The 24,567-nt window shown below is 37.4% G+C and overlaps 1 protein-coding gene across 3 annotated transcripts; it reads right to left on the bottom strand.

The window, feature by feature from the left end:
* Positions 1-235: 235 nt before the first annotated feature.
* apbb2a (amyloid beta (A4) precursor protein-binding, family B, member 2a) lies at positions 236-24,305 on the bottom strand. Of its 3 annotated transcripts, none has more exons than XM_026225723.1 (14): positions 24,158-24,305; positions 20,937-21,938; positions 20,159-20,337; positions 18,098-18,229; positions 17,906-18,015; positions 17,760-17,820; positions 15,722-15,850; positions 15,511-15,638; positions 8,742-8,856; positions 8,273-8,348; positions 6,494-6,574; positions 4,432-4,547; positions 2,840-3,022; positions 236-1,339 (listed from the first exon to the last, which is right to left on the bottom strand). In XM_026225723.1, the coding sequence occupies exons 2-14, from the start codon at positions 21,919-21,921 to the stop codon at positions 1,184-1,186; spliced, it is 2,451 nt and encodes an 816-aa protein (XP_026081508.1). In that variant the 5' UTR covers positions 21,922-21,938; positions 24,158-24,305; the 3' UTR covers positions 236-1,183. The 3 variants fall into 3 exon arrangements, with proteins under 3 accessions (XP_026081508.1, XP_026081507.1, XP_026081509.1); XM_026225722.1 differs by having other exon boundaries at positions 6,494-6,577; XM_026225724.1 differs by lacking the exons at positions 15,511-15,638; positions 15,722-15,850; positions 17,760-17,820; ... (3 more) ...; positions 20,937-21,938; positions 24,158-24,305 and adding an exon at positions 14,118-14,347 and having other exon boundaries at positions 6,494-6,577.
* Between the last annotated feature and the right edge of the window lie 262 nt (positions 24,306-24,567).

Below are 24,567 nucleotides of genomic sequence, written 5' to 3' on the forward strand. Positions count from 1 at the left end.
CAGCCTTATTTCACTGTGTGCATGTGTATGTATACAGTGTATATATATAGCTCTGACACACACTCATTAGTAAGCATTACACTCTTAATATTTAAGACTTTTAACGTTAGCTACAAGAGCCCAAATAACTCATTATTACTGAACTTGAGTGTCACTGCCATAAAAACGCATAAAGATTTTCCAATGTCACTTGAGTTTACGTGCAAATAAAACATGGAGAGACACTTTTGTTTTGATGTAATTTATTTCCACAACATGGTACATTAATATGGTGTAAAAATGAGTGTCTAAGTGGTGGATCTGGTTTAAATCCCACTTTGTGAGAAATAACATTCCTGTGTTGACATCTGCAGCTTCTGCTCCGCATGTATGTGAAAGCCTGAAAAGATCAACACAAGTACACAAAATCTCTTAGCAAAGCAAGCTCAGCTCATGCATCGCTGCGTTCCACTATTCATAATGCAATGCAAGTACGTTTCGCATCTTCAGCACGGCGGGCGTTAATGTAAATCAGCGTCCTCTACAGTTTCTCAAGGAGTCTTGGTGGAGAAATGGTTTTAAGAGTATGTTGCTTTGTAAGGTTTGAGTCAAGAGAGTTTGTACAAAAGCAGAACACATTTGCGTCTGTGTTTGTGTACTTGCGCAGGGATTCTTTCAGGCCTTAGTGTTTTACTTAATGGGTATTTCTGTGTGTGTGTGTGTGTGTGTGTGTGTTATCAGAAAATCCCCATTTGGCTCTTCATTACAGAATCAGACTGAGCAGATGTTACAGACAAACTCTGATGTATTACAATATTCCCACTGAACATTGTGATATGAAGATAGTCTCTGACATTTTACACACATTCCAACGGCAAAAAAAAAAAAAGAGAAAACCTTTCAAAGTATCCAATTTCCCAAGTGTGTGAATGAGCGGGTGATTTGAAATGAAACACACTGTGGCTTGAATGAAGACTTAACATTGATCTGAGCGTGACATGAACACTGATGCCCTCGAAATACTTGAGTGAGAATGTGTTCGTGTAAGGCAGACGCATGCTTCATTCAGCGCAGTTACACGCCGACGACATCCTCTCATTTGTCTCGCTCGTCTTTTTCTTCGTCATGTTGGCCTGTTTCTCTTCTCGTTTGCATCAGTAAATACACACACACCCCTGCTGTCCATCACAGCCATTCTGTTCCGTCATTGGTGGGGAACTTCGGGGGCGGGCTTCTTTTTCAGAGTGTCTATAATTGATTGGACGCCGCGCTTGACGCTGGACGTTACACGGCGGGTGACGGAGTCGGAAGGGGGCGGAGTTAAGGAGCCGGACTTCCCCAGACACTTCTGATACCGCAACTAAAGAAAAAACACAGATTTAACCCATAAATTATGTACAATACACTCACTTTACGACTTAACACTTTAAGTACAGAATCTGTGGCATGCTGTCGCTCACACCAGAAAGTATAATTGTCATTCAAAACTAATTTTGAATTAAACGTTTTATGAGTGAACGTAAGTTGTGTGAACAAAAAGTTGAATGAGCGAATGCAAATGTAAGCTAACACCAATGTTTCAAGAGAATGCAAAAGATTTGAGAGCGAACGCACAGTTTCTCAAAGAGCCAAAGTTGCTTAAGCAAACACAAACATTGTGTGAGCTAACAAACGTTTCTGTCAATGCTAAATTTCTAAAGCAAACACAAACATTGAGTTAAAAAAAATTTAGGTTTGCATTTACTCCAGAAATCTTGTTTGCACAAAATGTTTGCGTTTACTCTCCAGACTCATGCATTCTTTCTACCTTTAAATTCGCTCATATAAACATTTGTTAGCTAACTTGAATGCTTTTGCTTTCTAAGCTTTTAGTTTGCTCTCAAAACAAGTGCACTGCCTCAAACTTTGTTCGCTCGAAAAACATTTGTTAGCTAACATGCTTGCATTCGCTCAAACTATTCACACAATGTTCCCTTTGCATTCAGTCTCAATTTTTGTGTTCTCTAAAATCTTTTCTGGTAGATCTTAATGTATGCTTTTGCTCAAGAAGCTATGTTCCTCCACAAACATTTTGTATTTGCTCTCAAAACCTTTAACTCAGAATGATTGCATTCCCTTAAGTTCCGCATTCGCCAAATATTCTGTTAGAAATTGTTACTGAGCTCAATCAAACTGTTAATTCAGTACTTTAAGCTCACAAAATGTTCGCCTGAGAAACTTTGGATTCAGTCTCAATTTTTACATTCAAGAAACTTTGCGTTTGCTTTTCAAAACATGCGTTCTGTCAAACTTTGAGTTTTACTCAAAAAAAAAAAACTTTTGTTAGATTGTGTTTTCAAAATTACTGCATTCATTCACTTTTTTGTTTGCTGTCAAACTGTATCATTCACTCACAAAATATTTATGCAAGAAAATTAAAATGTGTTTACAAACACTCAGCGTGTTGTTTTCTCACAACACGTAGAGTTCGCTCCCTAAATTTTTAACTCAAAATGTTGGCATTTGCTCAAGAAACTTTAGCTTTTTGTGTGTGTGTTTGCTCTGAACATTTCCAAGTCCTCTGGGAACCTTGTGTTCGCATAAAACACTGAAAAGTGAACCTCATATTTTTTTGTTATCGTAAAGCTTTTTTTTTTTGTTAAAATACTTGTATAAAATATTCAGTCTATGTGTCAAATTAAAAATGCAACTGTATCTAAATCAGTTTTGGGTTTACTTGAATAACTTTAGTTAGTAAATTTTGTGTTGGGCCACAACTTTTAATTCGCTGCTTCTCAATATTTTACCTCGCTTGATTTAAAGTTGTATTTAATCAGTAATATTCCTTGTGATTTCCATGTGATGTGTGTTTATCACTCACCACACAGGCTGACTGCACGGCCTCAGACACGCTTCCCGCGTTGGGTTCACACCAGAACACGTGACACTGGAAGTGCTGGTTTCCCGTGTCCATGATGAAGGCAAACGTATGGACATCACGTCCCACGCCCATGAAAGACAGGAAGCGAACGCGACACTCCACTATTACTTCCTCTTCCTCTTCCTGTCCAAACAGAAGAGAAATTATAGCAATAAACCTGTCTGTCTGATGCCACCAGCTCTGAATTACTTTCAGAGGCCTGTGAATGTTTCATCAGCATCAAAGCAGTAAAAAAGAGCATGAGATGCACAGTTTTGACTTTTGTGAAGTGTATTTGTCCTCAGATTGTCCTGGTGTCCATAAGTACCAAGTTTTGTGTATTTGGACATTTTTAAACTCTAAATATAAATGAGAATTAGACATTAAGGGCCAAACTTGGCACATATGTTTGCCAAGTAAGTGAATAAATCTAAACTATTGGATATCAATCCTCATGGGTTGTAACCCAAAATTGCATTAGCTTATATCTGAAAAAAATTAAAAAATAAATAAACGAACACATTTTTGTCTCTAGAGGACATTTCATGATAAAAAAAATTAAAATGTAATCTTTCCTCATCTCTTTTTTCCCCAATTGCATTTCCTTTTATAGGCTCCATAAAACACAGAAAAGTGAAGCACATGTTTTTTGCTTTAACAAAAAAAAAGCACTTTCAGTAATTACAAAGTAAATTGCTGCATTTGCTCTTGAAAAATGGCATTTGCCCTCTAGTTTTAAACAACTTGTTTCCTCACAAAAAGCTTGATTAAGAAACTTTGTTTTGCCTCAAAGTTTTGCATTCCATTAACAAACTATTAGGTCACAAAACTTTAGCATTCCCTTATAAACATTCTGCGTTCAAACTTTTGTGTTTGCTCAAAATGTTCTCAGTGTTTTTATTTTTCGAGAAACTTTGCGTTCGTTCTCGAAACAGTGTACGCTTAAGGAACTTTGCATTTGTTCACAAAAAGCATAGTGTTTTCCTCGCCTTAAAGTACTTACGTGAATATATTAAATGACTTATTAAATTGTATTTAAGAATGGAATTGTAAAATGTATTTAAAACTTTTTTTGCAGTCACTCACTAAGATATAACATTCCCTTGAGAAAACTATTGTTAGTTTACAAAATGTTTTCACAAAACAACATTTCAGTGCTTTTTGTGAACAAATGCAAGGTTTCCCAAGTGAACACTGTTTTTTTTATAAGCACTTGCATGAATTATTTGGTTAATGTGTTAAACAGTATTATGAATGTATATGTAAGAAATGTCTAAATCAGTATCCAATGAAAATTAAATTTCTTTTAGACTACATTTCATGACAGTCAGACAAAATTCAAAGATTAGTTTGTAAATGTTTGTCTATGCGAAAATGGAAATGAATGTGCATTTTGCTGTTAACTTAAATTGTAAACAAAAATGTGAATGTTGGATGAATGTTTACGTCTGAGTGGGAAGTTTGAGGTTTCTGTGAATGTAAAGTGTCTGATGTACAAACTGTTTCAGGGCGGAAAGAAATGTAGAACTTGTCACAGGAATGTAAAGCGTCACCTTTTCTTTGACGACAGTAATTGTGGCGTCAGCGACGTTGAGCAGGACGGGGGTCCAGTCCTCTTTCCCTGCGGAGGACATCAGACTGTCTATCGCTCCATTTATCATATCCATTCCTGAAACACATCATTTGAGACAAAACATTAGTTCCTTACAGTTACACAGAATGAAGGTTGAATGACTGTCAGCATCCAGAGATGAAGCACAAGAGTGACTTTGTCAAGCTGCTTTGAAACAATGTATATAGTGAAAAGCACTTTAGAAATAAATTTTGCTTGACTGATCTGAATACGCTCAAAAAAGACATCATACAAATGTAAATCATTACAATGTGTGCACAAGACTTGTCTCAGAAGTGACGTGATGCTTTCCCCAATGTGTTGGGGTCAATCTGACCCACACTTTTCAAACTTGGTGAATATTTCTCATTTAAGGTTAAAAATGTACATGGAGAATTTCAACACATAGATGTGTTTTGAAACGGCTATACAAAGTTTCTTAGGACTTTTGTGTTGGAGTCAGTTTGACCCACACTTGATATTCAAACTGCTTAAAATACAGATTAAAGTATTTATTTCTTTAAAAAATTTGGTGTACATTTCTTATTTAAGGTCATGAATGTGCATGCAAAATTTCAAAACATAGATGGGTTTTGGAAAGGCTGCACAAATTGTTTTATGAATTTTGTGTTGGTGTCCATTTGATCCATTCTCGATATTCAAATTGCGAATAATACTGGTTAATGTATTTATTTTATCTTAAAATTTGGTAAATAGTTTTCATTTAGGGTCCTGAATGTGCGTGTAAAGTTTCAACACACAGATGTGTTTCGGAAATGCTGCACAAATTGTTTTATGACTTTTGTGTTGGTGTCCATTTGATCCACTCTCGATATTTGAATTGCTTAAAATACTGGTTAATGTATTTTATTTCTTTTTAAAATTTGGTGTATATTTTAATTTAAGGTCAAGAATTTACATGCCTAATTTCAAAACATAGATGTGTTGTGGAAAGGCTGCACAAAGTTTCTTAGGACTTTTTTGTTGGGATCAATCTGACCCACACTCAATATTCAATCTGGTCAAAATACTGGTTAAAGTATTTATTTAATCTTAAAATTTGGTTAATAGTTTTCATTTAGGGTCATGAATGTGCGTGTAAAGTTTCAACACACAGATGTGTTTTCGAAAGGCTGCACAAATTGTTTTATGACTTTTGTGTTGGGGTCAATTTGATCCACGCTCGATATTTGAATTGCTTAAAATACTAGTTAATGTATTTTTCTTTTTCAAATTTAAAGAATATTTCTCATTTAAGGTCAAGAATGTACATGCAAAATTTCAAAACATAGATGTGTTTTGGAAAGGCTGCACAAATTTCCTTACAAATTTTGAGTTGGACTCATATTGACTCGCCCATTGGTTTTCCATGCAATTTGCCTAAATCAACACTTCAAAAGACACTATCAAGTCAGGTAAAAAACAAACAAAAAACAACCGGAAAACCCTTACTGTAGCTTGACAAACACTAAATTATGCAATAAATGTGAATTTGTGTAATTTAAGACTCAAAGTTTCCTCAAAACTGAGATTTTTCTTCTGAATCATGCAAAAAAAAGTCACTGTTTCTTAATTTGATTATCACAGTCTAAAAATAATATTACAAATCTTGCTTGTTTTGGATCTCAGTTGTGAGAAACAGATTTCAGTAATAAATATAATATCAGTATAATATTTGATAACCGGCATCTCAAGCTCATTGTAATGCATTTTTTTATGTAGTTCCACTTATTTCTGTAGTGCTTTAGGCAATACAGTTTGTTTCGAAGCAGCTTCACATTGATAAACAAAAAATTAATGGAGCTCAAAATAAATCACTCATGAAACTAGATTAATTTCAGCTGTAAAGCAGCTCTACAGAAGACAATAGTGTCATTATTCAGGTCATTTTTGAATGAGTTTAGTTGAATAACAGTGCTGATGTTGTAAAGTAACATGGTTTATTTAATGCGAGTGTTGTGTGTGTGTGTGTGTGTGTGTGTGTGTGTGTGTGTGTGTGTTACCTATAGGTCGCACTACTGATGTCATTCCCAGGTAAAGCACATGGAAACTGTGTTGTAGTTCAGTCTTTGGTGTTGGAAACTCTACTGAAGAAACACACAGATGAGAAACACGAGCTGAACATCACGCAGAAGATTTCAATCATCAGACCATGCACCGGTGAGGTAATCTACGCTCGGAATGCATTTGCACAGAGTGGGAACCTCTGACATGATGAAAACAGAGCAAAGCATCCCTCAGGAGCCTAGAAATCCTGTGCTGTGCATATTGCATTATAAAACAGCTAGCGGACGAGCTGTATTTGAAGCAGCTGTACGCTGTGATAGAGATGAGACGGATTTAAATGCAGCAGCGGCAGTGATTCTGTGTAACATTGGTGATTTAATTGCATTTTAATGGGTCAGAAATGCAGCTTTCATTATCCCACTGATCATTGCAGGAATTTACAGCAGGAATGAAATAAAGCGTAAGCGTGTGCTGAGGTCGGCACAGACCATCACTTTATTTATGGACTCGTACTGCTGGAGCATGAATTTACAATCCTCCAAACACACATATACTATACACGCACACACAAAATATATTTACATCAACACAGATGAATATGCCTTAAAGAACAGCTTATAGGTCTATTTTTATTTATGTGTTTTAGCTGCAACAAAACAATGCATCTCTGTGTTTACGCAGTGAAAACATCATTGCCCAATGAAATACAAGCATTTGGGTCATGTGAGCAGCACTTTAGATACACGTTAAGTTCTTTAATTAAAAATGTAGTTTCATTGAAATAAACTAAAAAAAAATGCGATTTGCATCATTTTCATGCTTAGCTCATTTCAATTTTATTTCAGGCCATCTGTGTGTTTTGTTCATAAAAAATAGCACTTTACAAAATTTGGACTCACTAATTAAATTGACTTATTATTCAAACAGACTGTGATTATTAAATTGATTCAAAGAAGTAGAATATTAATTGTGCCTAAACATTAATTTATATTTTTTTAAAAAGAGAGATTTCTGAGGCAATTTTAAAAGTGAATTCTAGAAACTGAAATTAATAGTGTTAAAGTTTTTAAGGACATGGAAGGTTTTTTAATGTTATGCCAAGCTCTAAAATGTATAAAATAAAAAATACAAATAAATGTAATCACAAAAATGAGAAAAAGACTTTGAAAGTTTGTAGGAATGTAATAAAGTGATTCTAAAAAAGTTTGAAAACACGTAGCTTTTTTATTACAGAAAAAAAAGGTGGAAATTGCAAAAAGGCTAAATAAAAAGAAATAGCTATTTATAAAAAAGGAACCCTGTACTCACAAAAGACTAGAAATAAAAACAGAAAGTGTAAACCCTGAAGAACATTCGTTAAAACTTCTGAAATCATGAAATGTAATTATTTATAATTATTTTGGAACCAATGCTTGAAATAAACACTGCAATAATTATAAAAAATTAATTATGAAATAAATTACAAATAAAAACCTGTAATCACAAGAGTAAATAAAATAAATTACCTGGCAATAAAACGAGCAAATCCAAAAAGAACATTCAAGTTAAACTTCTGGAATTCAATTATTTAAATAATTTGATCTATTTTATATGAATAAATGCAAAAATTAGAAAAATAAATTATTCAATTACTTTAGTTCCAAATAAACTTTTGTATTACAAAAGTCTTCAAACAGGGCCTTGGAGTCAAAAAAGATCATCGCAATCACCAAATGTCCAGATTTGATTGGTCATGTGACTGAACGTCATTGCCTGTGTGTGTGTGAAGCTCTTACCTCTCAGAGGGACATCTGAGCTGAACTGAGACGAGGAGCCTGCAACGGGACCCATGCTCCTGCGTTCGGCCATAATCTGAGAAAACAGACAACAGGACTCCTGTCAGTCTCTCTGCTCCTGCGGGTCATTAATCTGAAGCCAATAAATCTGAGCTCAATGTTAATCAAAGCCTGTGAATGGATGTGCTGAGCGAGCAGCTTCACGTGAGGATGGACGACGCATCCTAACACACACACACACACACCCCACGACGCAAAGATTTACTGTAAACACAGATATTTTCCACAGAATGGCAGAAAAGGCTTCAGGTCAAACTGGACAGATGATTGGTTGCTGAAGCTCTATCCTCATTAATTATTAATGAGCATGATAATAAACATCTGACTAGTGATTCAGTTTGTCAGTATGAAAGCGAGTGTCTGTTTGCTGTGAATGTGTGTTGATTATTTCTGGATTCTCGCTCCTCACCTTCGAGCAGATCTGCTTCAGGCTGCTGGCGACGCTTTCCGCAGGACTGTCACATTGAAACACATGGCATTTCAACACACGCGTGTTCTTGTCACAGGCCACATACGCAAAATCCCTGAAACAGAACCAGAGAGACACTCTGTGTTTGAGTTTGTAAAGTAAGAATCAATAAACGGGTTTAAAAAAGAAACACAGCCATTAAAGTGTGTTACTCTCACAGGACTCAAGAGGGCGCTACAGTTTCCTTCAATTGTTTATAATTATGAACCAGATCATTATTCACGTAAGTAGATATAAACATTTCAACGGTTGAATGAAATTAAACTCACTCAGGTGGAGGATGGAAGATTTGTAGGAAATACTTTTAATTTTCACTTTTTTCGCATCATACTGAAAATCACACCATTTACGGAAATCTACATTTTCAAGCAGATTTACACAAATTGAGCAGGCAAAAAACGAAATTTTTTACTTTTTAAATTCAAACAATATAAAGAAATAAAAAATGCTTGCTAAAAATCAAATCATAAAGTAGAATTAAATGTAAAAACAATCAAAATAAAACTCTCAATACAAAGCAATTAAATAAAAAAATGCAACATTTAAAATTAAATTTAAAATAAGAACATCAAAAAGAATTAAATAAAGTCCTTATTACAAATCAATCAAATAAAAAACATTACAATTAAAATAATGAATTTTAAAATAAAAAATCATGCATGTCATGACCGTTAGCCAACATCACAGAACCGTGAACAAGTTTGAATGATAAATATTAAATTATTAACTTGATCTCAGGGGGGCTTCAAGTACATATTTTGCCTGAAAGAGGTTCAGATGAGAAAAAAAAAAAACATTTGGGAAAAGCCCGTGTAAATAATTAAATCACAGGATCCTCAAGATTCATCATGTGATTCATCAAACGTTCACAAATGAACATAAATAGTGTTCGGATTGAAGCGCATTAGCAGCGTGACTGTGTGAGGCATTAGAACAGGACAGCAGCTAATGAGACACCAGCAGAGAACCATCCATCAGACACCGGCCTCAGAGAAAGAGTCAGCTGGATGAATATCTAGATGTGTGTGTTGTGAATGTAAAGGTTAATGGTTTTGTGGCCATGTTTCAGTGTCACTCGTGACATTCAGAGTACAGCGGCGACCGCCAGCAAACCTCCATTCAACCATTTCTGAGCAAACCCTGACAAAATACACAAAAACACTCTTCTGCTGATTAAACGTCTCCATTATATCATGCTGGTCCAAAAGAGTGTCATTTTAGTAAATCAATTTAACTAAATCCATTCAGGTTTTGTTCTGAATAATTGTGCAGCCTTAGTGGATGGTTTGGGTATAAAGGTATTTACTATATATATATATATATATATATATATATATATATATATATATATATATATATATATATATATATATATTAGGGGTGTAACGATACGCGTATTCGTATTGAACCGTTCGGTACGACGCTTTCGGTTCGGTACGCGGTACGCATTATGTATACCGAACGGTTCGTTGGAGTAATTAATTATATTTGGAAAAAAAAAAAAAAAAAGAGAGAGATAGAAATATAATGATATGCGTTCAACAAGGTAGCCCAATAACCCAAACAACGTAACAGGCAACGCCCCTGACACTCCCGAAGAAGAAAAAAACACCATCTTATATGTTTATGTTAGGCTACTCAGCAGGCGCTCGCTCACTCAGTACGCGCTGAAGGCTCGTTGCAAAATAGCCAATGCGTTTAACAGACTAGAAATGAGAAGATCCTCCAATAACCAACAGGTCTGGTGTTTGGGTGCACTTTGGATTCCCTTTAAGCTATAATGGTGATGGCAAGAGAGTGGTGGATAAAAAAACAACGGTATGTCGCATCTGCAACATGACAGGGTACACCAGCGGGAATACAAAAAAAAAAAAAAAAAAACACCAGCGGGAATATCTGGGATATATGCGTCAGTACTATCTGGGAAAAGACGAAAAAAAGGAGAAACATGCACGCAGCAAACTATCCCTGCAGCATTTAGACACTATAGCTTACAGGGAATCCAACCCAAACACCAGACCTGTTGGTTATTTTAGGATCTTATATTTCTGGTCTGTTAAATGCATTAGACATTTTGCAACGAGCCTTCAGCGCGTGCTGAGTGAGCGAGCGCCTTTCACATATCGCGCCTAAAAACGCATGGAAAACGCTAGGCGCGTCTTTCTCCTCCTTTCCAAAGCGCTCGGGCAGAAGCGCTCATGAGGCGTCTGTCTTTGCTAAGCAACAATGACGTGCTCACTCCATGAGACGCGGAAATTTCAGCGAAGGATAAATGGATTTGCAGCTCTAAAAATCACTTGCAGTAGCTCTGCTACTAAATTTATTTCAAAATTGCAATCCATATACAACTATGATCAGCTGTTCCTTCATCTTGGCTGAGCTCTCAACCTTGTTACGGGAAAGGATGAAGCTGATTGGTTGGTTCTTGTCACATGACCCGCGGTGCGCTTGCGGCATTCTGAAAAGTTGAGATGTTTTTACATTTTGCTGTATCTAAAACGTATCGAACCGAACCGAACCGAACCGTGACATCAGTGTATCGTATCGAACCGAACCGTGAATTTTGTGAACCGTTACACCCCTAATATATATATATATATATATATATATATTTTTTTTTTTTTTTTTTTTTTTGTCAAGTATAGAAAATGTTTAGTCTTAATTAACTACAAAAACTACAAAAGCAATGCAGTTAAATTGTCAGAGTCCATATTTGTAGTAGATGGCTGAGGGAGGATGATGATGATGATCATGGGTTCACAAGTTTATTTAAATTCGAGTCTGAATGTGGCTTTCATGTGTCTGAAAACTGAAGTTCTGAGTAAAACTACACAACACACTCTCTATCTGTCTCCACTCACTACTGCACATGAGAGACTTCAGCTGACACGCCAAATCACAGGAGTGTGTGTGTGTGTGTGTGTGTTTATCAGAAGTCTCAGAGCCCTAGCGATGAACCCATTCTGTCTCACACACACACACACACACACACACACAGAGAATTTAAAGGATTCTAAAAGACACCGAAACTGAAGGGACTCTGTGAGGGTGATAATGAACTATATTATACTTTCAAATCACACTGTCAAATACTAATGAAAGCACTGTTTATAACGAGAACATTACACATGTTTATCAAGCTGTCTGTATGAGACCCTGCATTGACTTCTGATGTGCCTATATTAAACTAATGAGTGCTGTTAGATGAGTCAATGCTCACTCATTAGTGCTGTGCTGAAACCTCTATCACGGAGTGTGTAAGAGCAGTGTGTGTGCTCCAAACCTGAATAATTATTCTACAAAATATGTGTTGTTGAGAAGATTTTGCATTAAAACAGGAAAACGACAGCCTAGAAACCGCAGCAGATACAGCAACACCCTAGCAACCACCCAAACCTCAAACGACAGCCTAGAAACCGCAGCAGATACAGCAACACCCTAGCAACCACCCAAACCACCAACGACAGCCTAGACACCGCAGCAGATACAGCAACACCCTAGCAACCACCCAAACCGCAAACGACAGCCTAGAAACCGCAGCAGATACAGCAACACCCTAGAAACCACCCAAACCACCAACGACAGCCTAGACACCGCAGCAGATACAGCAACACCCTAGCAACCACCCAAACCGCAAACGAGAGCCTAGAAACCGCAGCAGATACAGCAACACCCTAGCAACCACCCAAACCGCAAACGACAGCCTAGAAACCGCAGCAGATACAGCAACACCCTAGCAACCACCCAAACCACCAACGACAGCCTAGACACCGCAGCAGATACAGCAACACCCTAGCAACCACCCAAACCACAAACGACAGCGTAGACACCGCAGCAGATACAGCAACACCCTAGCAACCACCCAAACCGCCAACGACAGCCTAGACACCGCAGCAGATACAGCAACACCCTAGCAACCACCCAAACCGCCAACGACAGCCTAGAAACCGCAGCAGATACAGCAACACCCTAGCAACCACCCAAACCACCAACGACAGCCTAGAAACCGCAGCAGATACAGCAACACCCTAGCAACCACCCAAACCACCAACGACAGCCTAGACACCGCAGCAGATACAGCAACACCCTAGCAACCACCCAAACCACCAAACGACAGCCTAGAAACCGCAGCAGATACAGCAACACCCTAGCAACCACCCAAACCACCAACGACAGCCTAGAAACCGCAGCAGATACAGCAACACCCTAGCAACCACCCAAACCGCAAACGACAGCCTAGAAACCGCAGCAGATACAGCAACACCCTAGCAACCACCCAAACCACAAACGACAGCCTAGACACCGCAGCAGATACAGCAACACCCTAGCAACCACCCAAACCACAAACGACAGCCTAGAAACCACCCACCTCACACTAGGTACCAGCTAAAACACCCTAGTAACTGCATAGCAACACCCTTGTTTTGTGACAGTGAGTTTAGCACGTTTAGACTAAAATCTAGTACTTCATTGTGCAGTTTGTCTATGGTGAACCTTCATCTGTTCAGTATTAGTTCGTCAGGTTGTACTATCATTGATCTCTCTCACACACACCCACCCTTGTTTATACTACTTTGTGGGTTCCTTTAGTTGGCAACATCTTAAAAATGATAATAAAAAATAAATATAAAAATGTAAGCTGTTAAGTGTTTTCTGTGTCAGGTAGGTTTAGGTTTATTTAGTCATTTTATAGTCTTATATAAAAGATCATGTCTTTGTAGGGTCCTTAAATTGGTCAAGCTTTCCTTATTGTACTATCTTTGTGCGGTCTTCTGGTTCTCACCAAGTAGTAAAAACAAGTAAACACACACACACACACACACAAACAATCAATCACTGCCTCTTTCTGTCCTTTTCCCAAAAGATTGTGATTGTTTCCGCATCTCATTAATATCTGTCACCTGCATACAGTCCCTCAGAGACACACACACACACACACACACACTATCTGACTGTATTGTGCTCATATTTGCAGAACAGCAAAAGTCATAAAACATTTACACATTCAGACAAACAGTGTCTCTCCCTCTCTATATTTTTTTTCTGTATTTCTGCTTGATTTGAATAATTCTGCACACAATTATGCGTGGACTCTGATGTGCTGAAACTGAAACCATACGACATCCAACACATAATAGAAAACCACTCATGTTCATATAGCCTAAACATGCACATTTCATAGACTTTTCTATAAAACTAATAATAATGACTCTTCAGTTTGATTCTCAAAGCAAATCAAACACACACACACACACACGAGTGCATGGAAACAGCAGCAGTGCGATGCAGTAGTGTGTGTGTGTGTGTGTTACTCACACTGATGTCACTCATCAGCATCCAGCTGCACTCTGGGTCATTACTCCCATCACCACGACGGCCAGCATCCAGCACAAACACACTCTCTGAACCTGTTCTGATCTCCCTTCAGCTCCTCCGTCTCTGATCCGTCCCTCCCTCAGCAAACACACACACGCTCTGAGAGCCCTACACACTCCGGCAGCCTGCTCTCGCTCTCTCTCTCTCTCTCTCTCTCTCTCTCTCTCTCTCTACTGCTGAGGAGGAGATGCTGGGCGATCAACAGAAACACAGGAAGTGGAAACGAGAGGATGGGGCGAAACAAACCAATAAATAAAGAGGAATATAAAAAAGATAAATTGGGCAAAAAAAGTAAATAAACAATTGAAACAGAAGAAAATACAAATTTGAAAAACTTGTGTTTTCAGAGAATTAAAAAGAATGAAACACTTTGGCACTTATAAGGTGAAATAAGAGAATGTGTTTCACTATCAGTGTGAAACAGAGATGCTACAGAAAGAGGGAGGAGTCGACACACACACACACACACGCTCTGCTCCATATATAGAGCTGTGACTTCATTGCTTCAAAACCTCGTGTGCATGAACACAGAAAACGCTGAGTGCTCCAAATATAGTGCAATGACTTCATCCACTGAAATACTCTCATTCATATTGTATAGAACTGTGCGTGTGTGTGTGTGTGTGTGTGTGTGATGTTTCTCTACAAATGAAGGGAAAGAAATGCACAATCCTTTCTCTACCATCTCTATTCCATCATTATCTGTCTGCATCTCTTATTATAGTACTTTTCCAAGTAAAAAAAATTATATATGCCAATTTACAGATTTTTGATAATTTTACATTTGCATTAATTAATTTAGCATTTTAATATCTATCATTTATAATTTTTAAGTTAAACTAAAATGGAAATGTTAAAGGATTAATTTGCTAGAGAAATCACAGAGAGTGAATCTCGGTCTGCAGCGGCACCTGCTGGTGAGCGCCGGTACTGCAGATCAAACTCAATCAAACAATCAAACGTGCATCAGAGCGAGAGAGAGAGAGAGTCTCTGCAGCGGTGCATCACTCCTGTCTCTCCAACACACGAGCACTAAACCCTTCATCAGCATCAGAGGAGGAGAGAGACATTCATCACTGATGCCACACTACACACACTAGCACTCCTGCACACTGTCTTTATCATACATCAGAAGACCACCAGAGCAGACAGCAGAACATATCCCACAATGCACTGCACTCCACATTTCTACAAATGCATACTGTAGCACATATGATTTGTCTTTATTCTTGAAATACCCAAATGTCAAATGATCCTGGAATACATGCACATCCAAAAAAAGCCTCTTTATATCACTAAACATTAGAAGAGTCAGTGTAATCGAGATCCGAACCTGCTGAAGCCCCGCCCCACTCCCCACACGCGGATGCAGCTGATTGGCTGAGAGTGCAGGAGGGTGTGGTCAGCCGGGTGGATGAGGGTGAGCATGGCGTCCTGCAGGACCAGCAGCATCGTCTGTGTCTGAATGAGAGAAGAGAGACAGTCATGAGTCTCTGGGTGAGAGTGGATGAGCGGGAGTCTATGTGTCCGTGTCTGCGTCTCACCCGCCGTCTCTCCGTCTCTCTGCGCTGATGCAGTCGATGGATGCAGTCGCTGACCGCTGCGCCGCTCCTCGCTGACCTCACATCTGAGTCCCGCACCTCCAGCCAGCCCAGATACTGGACCGGAAACACCTGCAGCGAGAGCTCAGAGTCACATCTACCGCAGACTCACAGTCACACCAACAACACACCAGACTCTTAGAAAGACCAGAGTTCCGCTCCTTGATTCTGATTGGCTGAGCCACGTTCAAAGCTGTTCTAAATAATGCTACAAAGTAACTCACAGCTTTGTTTACATTTGTGTGTTGCTCGGCAACCACTTTGCTGCAACCACAACTGATGTTTAAGTATTTTACATATTTCTCTATAAGATTTAAATAGTCTTAATAACAATAATTCAAAGAAATGTGTACAAACAAAATAACAAATAAATATAGTTATGTATTGAATTAGATTCTACGTTTATATTTTCTGCTTTCATATTTATTTCAGTTAAAGTTTTAGTTAATTTGTTGTCTGTTTTTGTTAGTTTTGTAGTTTTTAAATGACATTTTTATTTAAGTTTTAGTTATTTTATCAAGTTAAGTTAAATGAAAAATGAAAATTGTTGCTTTGTAAACTAGCTGAAATAAAAAAAATATACATTTTATTTTAGATTTTACATTCAATTATCATTTAATTTCAGGTAACAGATTTTTTATTAAGGTTTTAGTTTTAATTTTAGCTAACAAACTGACATTTGATTTAAAAATGTTAAGATTTAGATTTCTCCATAATATTTTATTATTTAATTATGTCCATTAATGTTCGGAGTAAAAACATTTCCTGGTATCATTTAAAGCAGCACACTTTAATAAAACACCTTTTACAAGCATCACAAAGTTTCTTTTCTCCTTTTGATAAATAAACATGAATAACTCTTTCATTTATAATTGGATTCTTTTCATATCCTTTATATCTCTTCAGTCTAAATCTGATTATTGTTGGTTTTTTTTGTTTTTTTTTTTAGATACATGTATAGTAGATGTTTAATGTTGGTCTTGATGATGTCATTCTTCTGTTCCCACAATGCACTGCGTTAAACTGCTGCTGTTACACGTGCCTTGAATTCTGCAGCAGTCTCTCTCTCTCACACACACACACACACTCTCTCTCTCTCTCTCTCTCTCTCTCTCACACACACACACACACACACACACACAGAGAGAGAGAGAGCAGCAGAGGGCGTCACATCTCTTTATTCTCTTGCTGTTATTAAATCTTAATCCACAGAGCTCATGTAACTTATACAAAGTGCTTTGAACAGAAAACTGTGTTTATGGCCACAGATTTATTCTTCCAAGTCTTTCCATAATATCTACCCAGGATATAGAAGTTATATTACTGTTATGTAATCGTCAAGATATTTTGTATCCATAAATCCAGACTGACAGCTTCTAAACTTAACTCTTCCCCCAAAATTAGCAGATTTCCTACTTAAATTAAAGCGAAAAAAAAAAAAAAAAACATCATCCCAGTTTTAAATTATGATTACCATATTGTAATATAATATTGTAATATTATAGCAACTATTTCAGGGTAGATAGGGAAAATATATATTTTTTAATTTAATAAAAATAATATGTATATGTATTTATATTTATAATATTATATTACATTTATTTAACGTATTATATTATCCTGTTGGAAAATGCTGTTAAAATTAATTTGAGCAACTATTTCAGGATAGATAGAAAAAAAAAATTATTGAATAAATAATAATAATAATAATAATAATTATTATTATTATTATATTGTATTATCTTATCTTATATTATCTCCCTTGTTTCTATCTGTGTGTGAAAAAAATTTATTATTATATTATATTTTTATCTCCTTTCTTCTATCTCTGTGTGATTTCATGTAATTCTCAGTAATTGTGTGACTCTGCTACAGTATTCTGGTGGTCATTCTCTTAGATGCTCACTGTATTGTTGATGTTGGGTCATTAATGTCAGTAAAACCCTTCTGAGAGTGTGTGTGTGTGTGTGTGCAGATGCACCTGTGTGTCCGGGTCGTTGATGGGGATGACGCTGTCTGCGGGGGCTGATGGGACTTGAGCTCTGCAGAGGAAAGCTCGGTCAGTGTGAAGCTGGATGATGAAGATGATGATGATGATGATGATGATGATGATGTGTTTGTGTTCACCTATGGTTGATGAAGCTGTACGGGCCGCCCTGCGCTCCCAAACTCACTCGGGTCATTTGTTGCTCACGCCGTCTCTCTCTCGCGCTGGACTCGCATGTCTCCGTCAGGTCCTGTACAGAGCACGTGTGCACTGCTCATTATTCTGTATAAAGCAGTGTGTTAGTCGTCACAGTGTTTATTTCCGGTGTTTACCAGGTAGTTGTTGTTGAGGAGACTGGCGGCGCGTCCCATCGCCTCATAGCACAGCGAGGAAGAGGAGGGTGAAGAGGCTGCGGATGAAGGAACGGGTTCAACAGAGCTGTCCGACACGATACTGCTGGGCCGCTACACACACACACACACACACACACACACAAGTCAAGTCGCATTATTCCTGGAGTGTTTGTTTTTAAATGTTACTTGTTTCAGAGAAGATTCTAAAAGTAACACTGACTTGATGATAAAACGGAATGTTCATCTAAGGATCGTTTAAAAAGTGTCATTTTGAACATTCCGTTTTCAAAACTTTTCAGAACATTATCAAAACGCTCTTAGAACATATTTTTTGTTAGCTGGGTCACTCCAATCAGCCTCATAGCAACAAACAAGAAAATAACAGTGTTCCAAAATGAATCTGTTATGAAATTATATTTCAATTTCTGCTGTAAGGCACCTCTACAGAAAACTATTTTTCAGATCAATTCAGTTCAATGTTGATTCAGTTCAGATCAATAACAACATCAGTGTTGCAACGTTTTAATGACCATATTACAATTGTGGCATTTGTTTTATTAAATTTATTTTCATTCTTTTTTTATTCTTCTATTATTGTAAATAACTTGTATTGTTTTTATTTAAAAAAATATATTATTTAAAAATATATTTAATATTATTTAAATTATATTTAAAATGATTATTATTATTATTATGATTATTATTTAATTTCGTTTTTAAAAGTGCCTTATAAATACATTTTAATTTAATCTGATTTGAAGTTCAGAAGGATTTTTTCATCAGCTTTTGGATTATTAACAATAGTTTATGATCATGACACTGAGGTTGACTAATTCTGACATAATATTAAAAGTATAAAACCAGATCAAACATGACAACTGCATTGCAATAAAACCACTAAACATAAACACACTGTGATTGTTGACAAATATAAAGCCCATGAATATTTTCTCAACATTAAGTAAATGACGAGGTTCACGCGCATCTGTTTGATTCTGTGTAGCAGATTGCACTTTGTTACTGGAGAACAAAGAGCGTTTATTCAAAGAGTGTTTAGTCATCACTGAACGCCAGACGACTCTTTCAAACTCTTTCAGTCGAGCAGCTGGAAAGGTTGAATGATATTAGTCTAAACACAGCTAACCTCTGCAGACCCACGGAGACACCTGATAGCTTTCACAAGACAACCAAGAGCTTACAAGATTACTGATAAACTGAATTTGATGTTTTAGAATAAAATAAAACATGAAAATATCTTATGCTTGAGAAAAACATTCCTTATTCCATGCATTTAACCAAAAACCCTTTGAAAGAAAACATACAAAAATATATATATTTTTTTATTAATATTTATAATTTTTTCATTTTTATTTTAGTTTTTTTTTATGTCTATAGTTTTTTTTTTTTATATTTTACGTTGTAGAATAAAACATGAAAACATCTTAAGCTTGTGTTTAATAAACCTTATTTCAGACATTTAGTAAAAAAAAAAATAAATACTATTTTAAATTAGTTTAAATTTTAAATTGTTTTCAATTAAATTTTATTTCAAGTTCAAGTAATTTTTTTGGTTTTTGTAATTTATTTATTTTAGTTTTATAAATATATATATATATATATATATATATATATATATATATATATATAAAATATTATTATTATTATTATTATTTATTTTATTTTTTTAAGCTAAGGTTTATTTTATACCAAATAATTTTTTATATAGATTACATTTTTACATTTAAATTTAAGTTTTTCATTTTAGTTAATTATTTTTTTTTTTCAAGTAACACCTTTTTTATGATTTTAGTTTTAGCAAACAACAATGATTCAATCAGTCCCTCATGAACAAAGTAATTTATTCTCGTATGAGAAGCTGTTTTATGCGTCATGATCGGGAAGAAAAGATGATTGCAAATTCTGTTTCATGCCAACATCAAAAAAATCAATATTTGTTAATTCAATACTTCCCCCCTAAGATCCTGTTTCAGCAGGAAATGCATTATGATTATGTGGTTTGAGATGAAGATCTGTGTCTACCTCACTCTGTGCTTTAGTGCAGGGCACAGGAAGACACGCCCTCTTCACCCTAAGCTCCGCCTCCTGGGCAGTGTGGGCGTCGCCAGCCACAGCCTGATCTCGTGGAGAGGAATCAGCTGAAACATGCCAAAGATACTCCTGAGACACGTCCTGCGCCAGAGGAGGCTCTTCCCAAACAACTACAACACACACACACACACACACACACTTCAGAAACTGTCTGTTGTCATAGCAACTACTGCTTCCTGCTACACAGAAGATGCATATAAAGATGAGCATGACTTCAGACACAAACACTACTGCTCAAAAGTTTAGGGTCTGAAAGATTATTATGTTTAAGATATTGTTGATTCAATTGATATATGAAGGATATATTAATCTGATCAAAAGTTTCAGTAAAGGCATTGTTACAATGTTACAAAAGCTTTAATAATAAATGCAGTTTTTGTGAACTATCTATTTATCTGTGAATCCTGAAAAATAAACTGCATCACAGTTTCCACAAAAATATTGTGCGGTACAACTGTGTTCAACATTGATAATAATCAGAAATGTTTCTTCAGCAGTAAATCATCATATTTTCATGATTTCTGAAGATCATGTGACACTGAAGACTGGAGGAATGATGCTGAAAATACAGCGGAGCATCACAGAAATACATTACACTTTAACACAGATTCACACAGAAAACAGCTATTCTGAATACTAATAATATTTCACAATTTTACAGTATTTTTGATCAAATAAATGCAGAAGAGTGTATATTTCTGCTGGTCACCTGTGTCCTGAGGCGTCTCCACAGAGGGGCTCTCCTGTGACAGCGTGGTCCAGCTGGAGTCCTCTTCCTCTTCCTCCTCGTCCTCCTCCTGTTTCTCGGGTCTCAGCGAGGGTTCGGGCGACTCCTCCTTCTCGTCTCGTCTCAGCTTCAGACGTAACGGACTCATCTGCAGTCGCGCTCTTCCCAGAGAACCGCTGCTTTCCGCCGTCCCGTCTCTGACGTGACTCATGCGCTCGTTGTTGGGCCGGACGTCCAGCTGGTGAACATCCAGCGTCTCTCCAGGACTCTCGTCCTCCTCCTCCTCTTCCTCGCTGGCCAACAGGAGCAGGTGGTTCTGGGGGAGGGTGAGGTGTGCCTCCACGTGGTTCTCTTTAGCCCACGTCTGCGCCTCTAGTTTGGGCAGGAGGTGCTTCTCCTCAGGCTGCGTGTCTTTATCGGGGCTGCTCGGGGCGTCCTCTTCTCGATGGTACTCTAGAAAGCTCTTGGTCCTCCTCCTGATGGTGGGGTTCTTCTGGTTGTCCTTCCCCTCCAGCCAATCACAGCTGCTCCTCACCAGGCTCCTGTCGTTCTTGTTGAGGTCCAGCTGCTCCTCCTTGAGCTGAAGGTTCGTGCCGTTTTTGGCCAGTTTGGGATTGGAGGCGGAGAAGGAGAGCGAGGAGCAGTAGAGAGAAGAAGAGGAGGCGGATTTCGTCGGGGCGGGTCTACAGCCAAAGGAGGAGTGGCTTTGGTTTAAAGAGGCAGGGTTTTGGCGCAAACCTGTCGCGTTTTGGATATTGGTGAGCACATATTTCTGACGACTTTTCGAGCCTTGTGTTTCCTTGGAAACGGTGACCACGCCCTCCTTTATGGTGTCGCAGCTCAGCTGCTGGTTGTGGGAGGAGTGTAAGTTGAGAAAGGTGGGCGGAGTCATCAGCGAGCCTCCGTGATTGGTTGATTCTATGGTCGATGCACTGCGTCTGAGTCGCGGCTTCTGCAGTGACATCATCGCAAACAATTAATCGGCTGCAAAGAGAAAGAGAACAACGGTTCATTACCTTCACTAACTCCTCTCACTGAAAACAGAGCTGGGATCGGATCTTTAGATATTTATCAAAGGAAAATGCACACAACTATAATCACATCTTAGAGTTTTCTCATATTAAAGATCTAACAAATGAGATCTTGTTGATATCTCAATCGTTTCTCCCAGACAGAATGATTTGTAATCTTCTCCTGTTCCTCACAAGTTTCTCAGAAAGATTTCCACAAGCTCAGTAATGATCTCAATCTTTTCTTAGATGTGTTTTCTTTTGTATTTTTAATTATCACTAAAGTAAAGTCAAAGTCACCTTTATTTATATAGCGTTTTAAACAAAATACATTGCGTCAAAGCACTGAACAACATTCATTAGGAAAACAGTGTCAATAATGAAGAATGACAGTTGAAGGCAGTTCATTACTGAATTCAGTGATGTCATCTCTGTTCAGTTAAATAGTGTCTGTTACTTTTTAGGGAGTAATGCAATATTGTAATGCATTACTTTTAAAAGTAACTTTCCTAAACACTGTTGACTTGCTTGATTTTTATAATTTGTTTAATATATTATTGGATATTATTTATCGAATTGTGTTGCTCTAATTGTTTTTATGAGCTGCTGACTGGATTGACATAGAATTTAGAATTTATTTAAAGAATGAATAAATCTACATCTACATTTGTGTCTGTTGCCACAGTCATCTATTTAAGACTTTGCACGAAACACAACTGAGAATGAGAATGAGTGATAACATTTGCTCTGTGAATTAGCTGAGTTTCACTGTGTTTGTGACTCTTAGACCCGATCACCTTTACATGAACTGCACAGTCAGCTCAGCGTCTCATGTTAAACTCCAACAAACAGGTCCAGTCCACACACACACACACACACAAACAACGGCTGTGAGGGACTGGGCTGGATATTGTGTTTGCTGCAGATTACCACCGAAGATAATACAGCATTATTCAGCACAACAGCCCGCATGCAACACACACACATACACACACACACTTGTGTGTCAGTCTTCACATGCAAGGCTGTTTTTCTGTGCATCAGCCAAATTATGTTTTGACTGAATGCAACACTGATACTGTATTAAGAATTATATTATTGTGCTCATTAAGATTTACGTAAATATAGTTATTGAAGAAGGCACCTGGATATTACGTGTTTGTTTACAGAAAATCACAAAGATTAAGCAGTTTTAACTCTATTTTACACTTGGAGAAAATGCAGTTTACAACAGTATAGTACAGTAAAGTATTGCATAATATTGTAAAACACTTTTTGGAAAATAATTTATGCAAACACTTATTTTAATCCTATATGCAACCAAATGTGAAATAAAATACAACAGAAAAAAAATAAGACTTTACTTTAGTTTTTGCATATTCTTATAACTGATTTTAATCATTTATGCAATAAGATTTAAAATGAGATACCAGCAGAAATGCAAGATTCGGTAGTTTCACTGTGTATTATAAGACACTTGGGAAATAATTTATGCAAAAACCTGATTATAATCTTACAAGCAATAAAATCTGAAACAGGACAAAACAAAACAAATTTAAAGTATTGCAATAATTGCATATTGTAAATGATTACAATCCTATGCAATAAGATTCGAAATAAGATATAGCAAAAATGCAAGACGCAATGACTAATATAATGGACAGCAGAAAAAGACAATAATTCTTACGCTTTGTTTATAATGCTATATGCAATATAACTGCAAATGCAACATTGCAAACAACACAAATATGTAAGTGTTTAAAATAAAAGTGATTATTTCCCCAAAGTTTGATGAAATACAGCCATCACATCAGGATGCATAGAAGTTGTTTTTCCTCCTGATCATGACAGATCGCTTCAGATCGGTCAAATACACTCGTGTGAAGAAATGACGCACATCTGAACTTAAAAAACAGTCTGCAACAAATGCCCCTGATCATCATCATCCTCATCATCTGACACGATTACACGCATGTATTCCTGCATGGCATTGTTGTGACAGCAAGAAGGGTCACGTCACTGTCTCGTAACGCGCATCCTGGGCATGATCAACTCAATTCATTCATCAATTCTATAAAGTTGCTGCATCGAAGACGCATCAGATCAATCGGAATAATCAATAATCAGCGCGCGTGTTTAGTTTGTGTGTGTGTTTGAAAGCATGACGTCATGCGCTCAGGGACGGTCACTTACCAGCACCGGCAGTCGCGAGCGTCTCGGCTGGTCTCTCGCCTGAAGATGCTGAAGCGGTGACGCCCGGTTTTAAAGTCCAGACTCCCGCAATCTGAGACCTCTCCGCACCGCCCGCGCCGCTCACAGAATGCGCGCGTCTCCGCGCATGCGCCCAGTGCCGCTGTCTCCGTGGTATGGCAAGCTAAAGTATTCATAAACGCCTGGTTTTCAGTGACTTCAGAGCGCATGTTAACGCCTGTTTCACACATACTCCGTATGCAGTGCGTATGCGTTAGGTATTTTTTACACACCCATAACCAGTGTTGTGCCTGAACGCGTTCATTGAATGATAGCAGGGCTGTTTGAAGGAATTTGGGGGCCCCAAGCAAAATGGACATAGAGGTCCCTTGACCCCCCGCACGCATGCAAAG

Source organism: Carassius auratus, chromosome 39 (genome assembly GCF_003368295.1).
Source record: "Carassius auratus strain Wakin chromosome 39, ASM336829v1, whole genome shotgun sequence".
Lineage (NCBI taxonomy): Eukaryota > Metazoa > Chordata > Actinopteri > Cypriniformes > Cyprinidae > Carassius > Carassius auratus.

What these genes read in the sequence shown, in the direction of transcription:
- apbb2a (XM_026225722.1), bottom strand. Translation starts at nt 21,921, where the DNA reads ATGATGTCACTGCAGAAGCCGCGACTCAGACGCAGTGCATCGACCATA. An exon ending in TCCTCAACAACAACTACCTG is followed by an intron (nt 18,016 to 18,097) that starts GTAAACACCGGA and finishes TGCTCTGTACAG; the next exon opens with GACCTGACGGAGACATGCGA. An exon ending in TGAAGCAGATCTGCTCGAAG is followed by an intron (nt 8,349 to 8,741) that starts GTGAGGAGCGAG and finishes CTGTTTTCTCAG; the next exon opens with ATTATGGCCGAACGCAGGAG.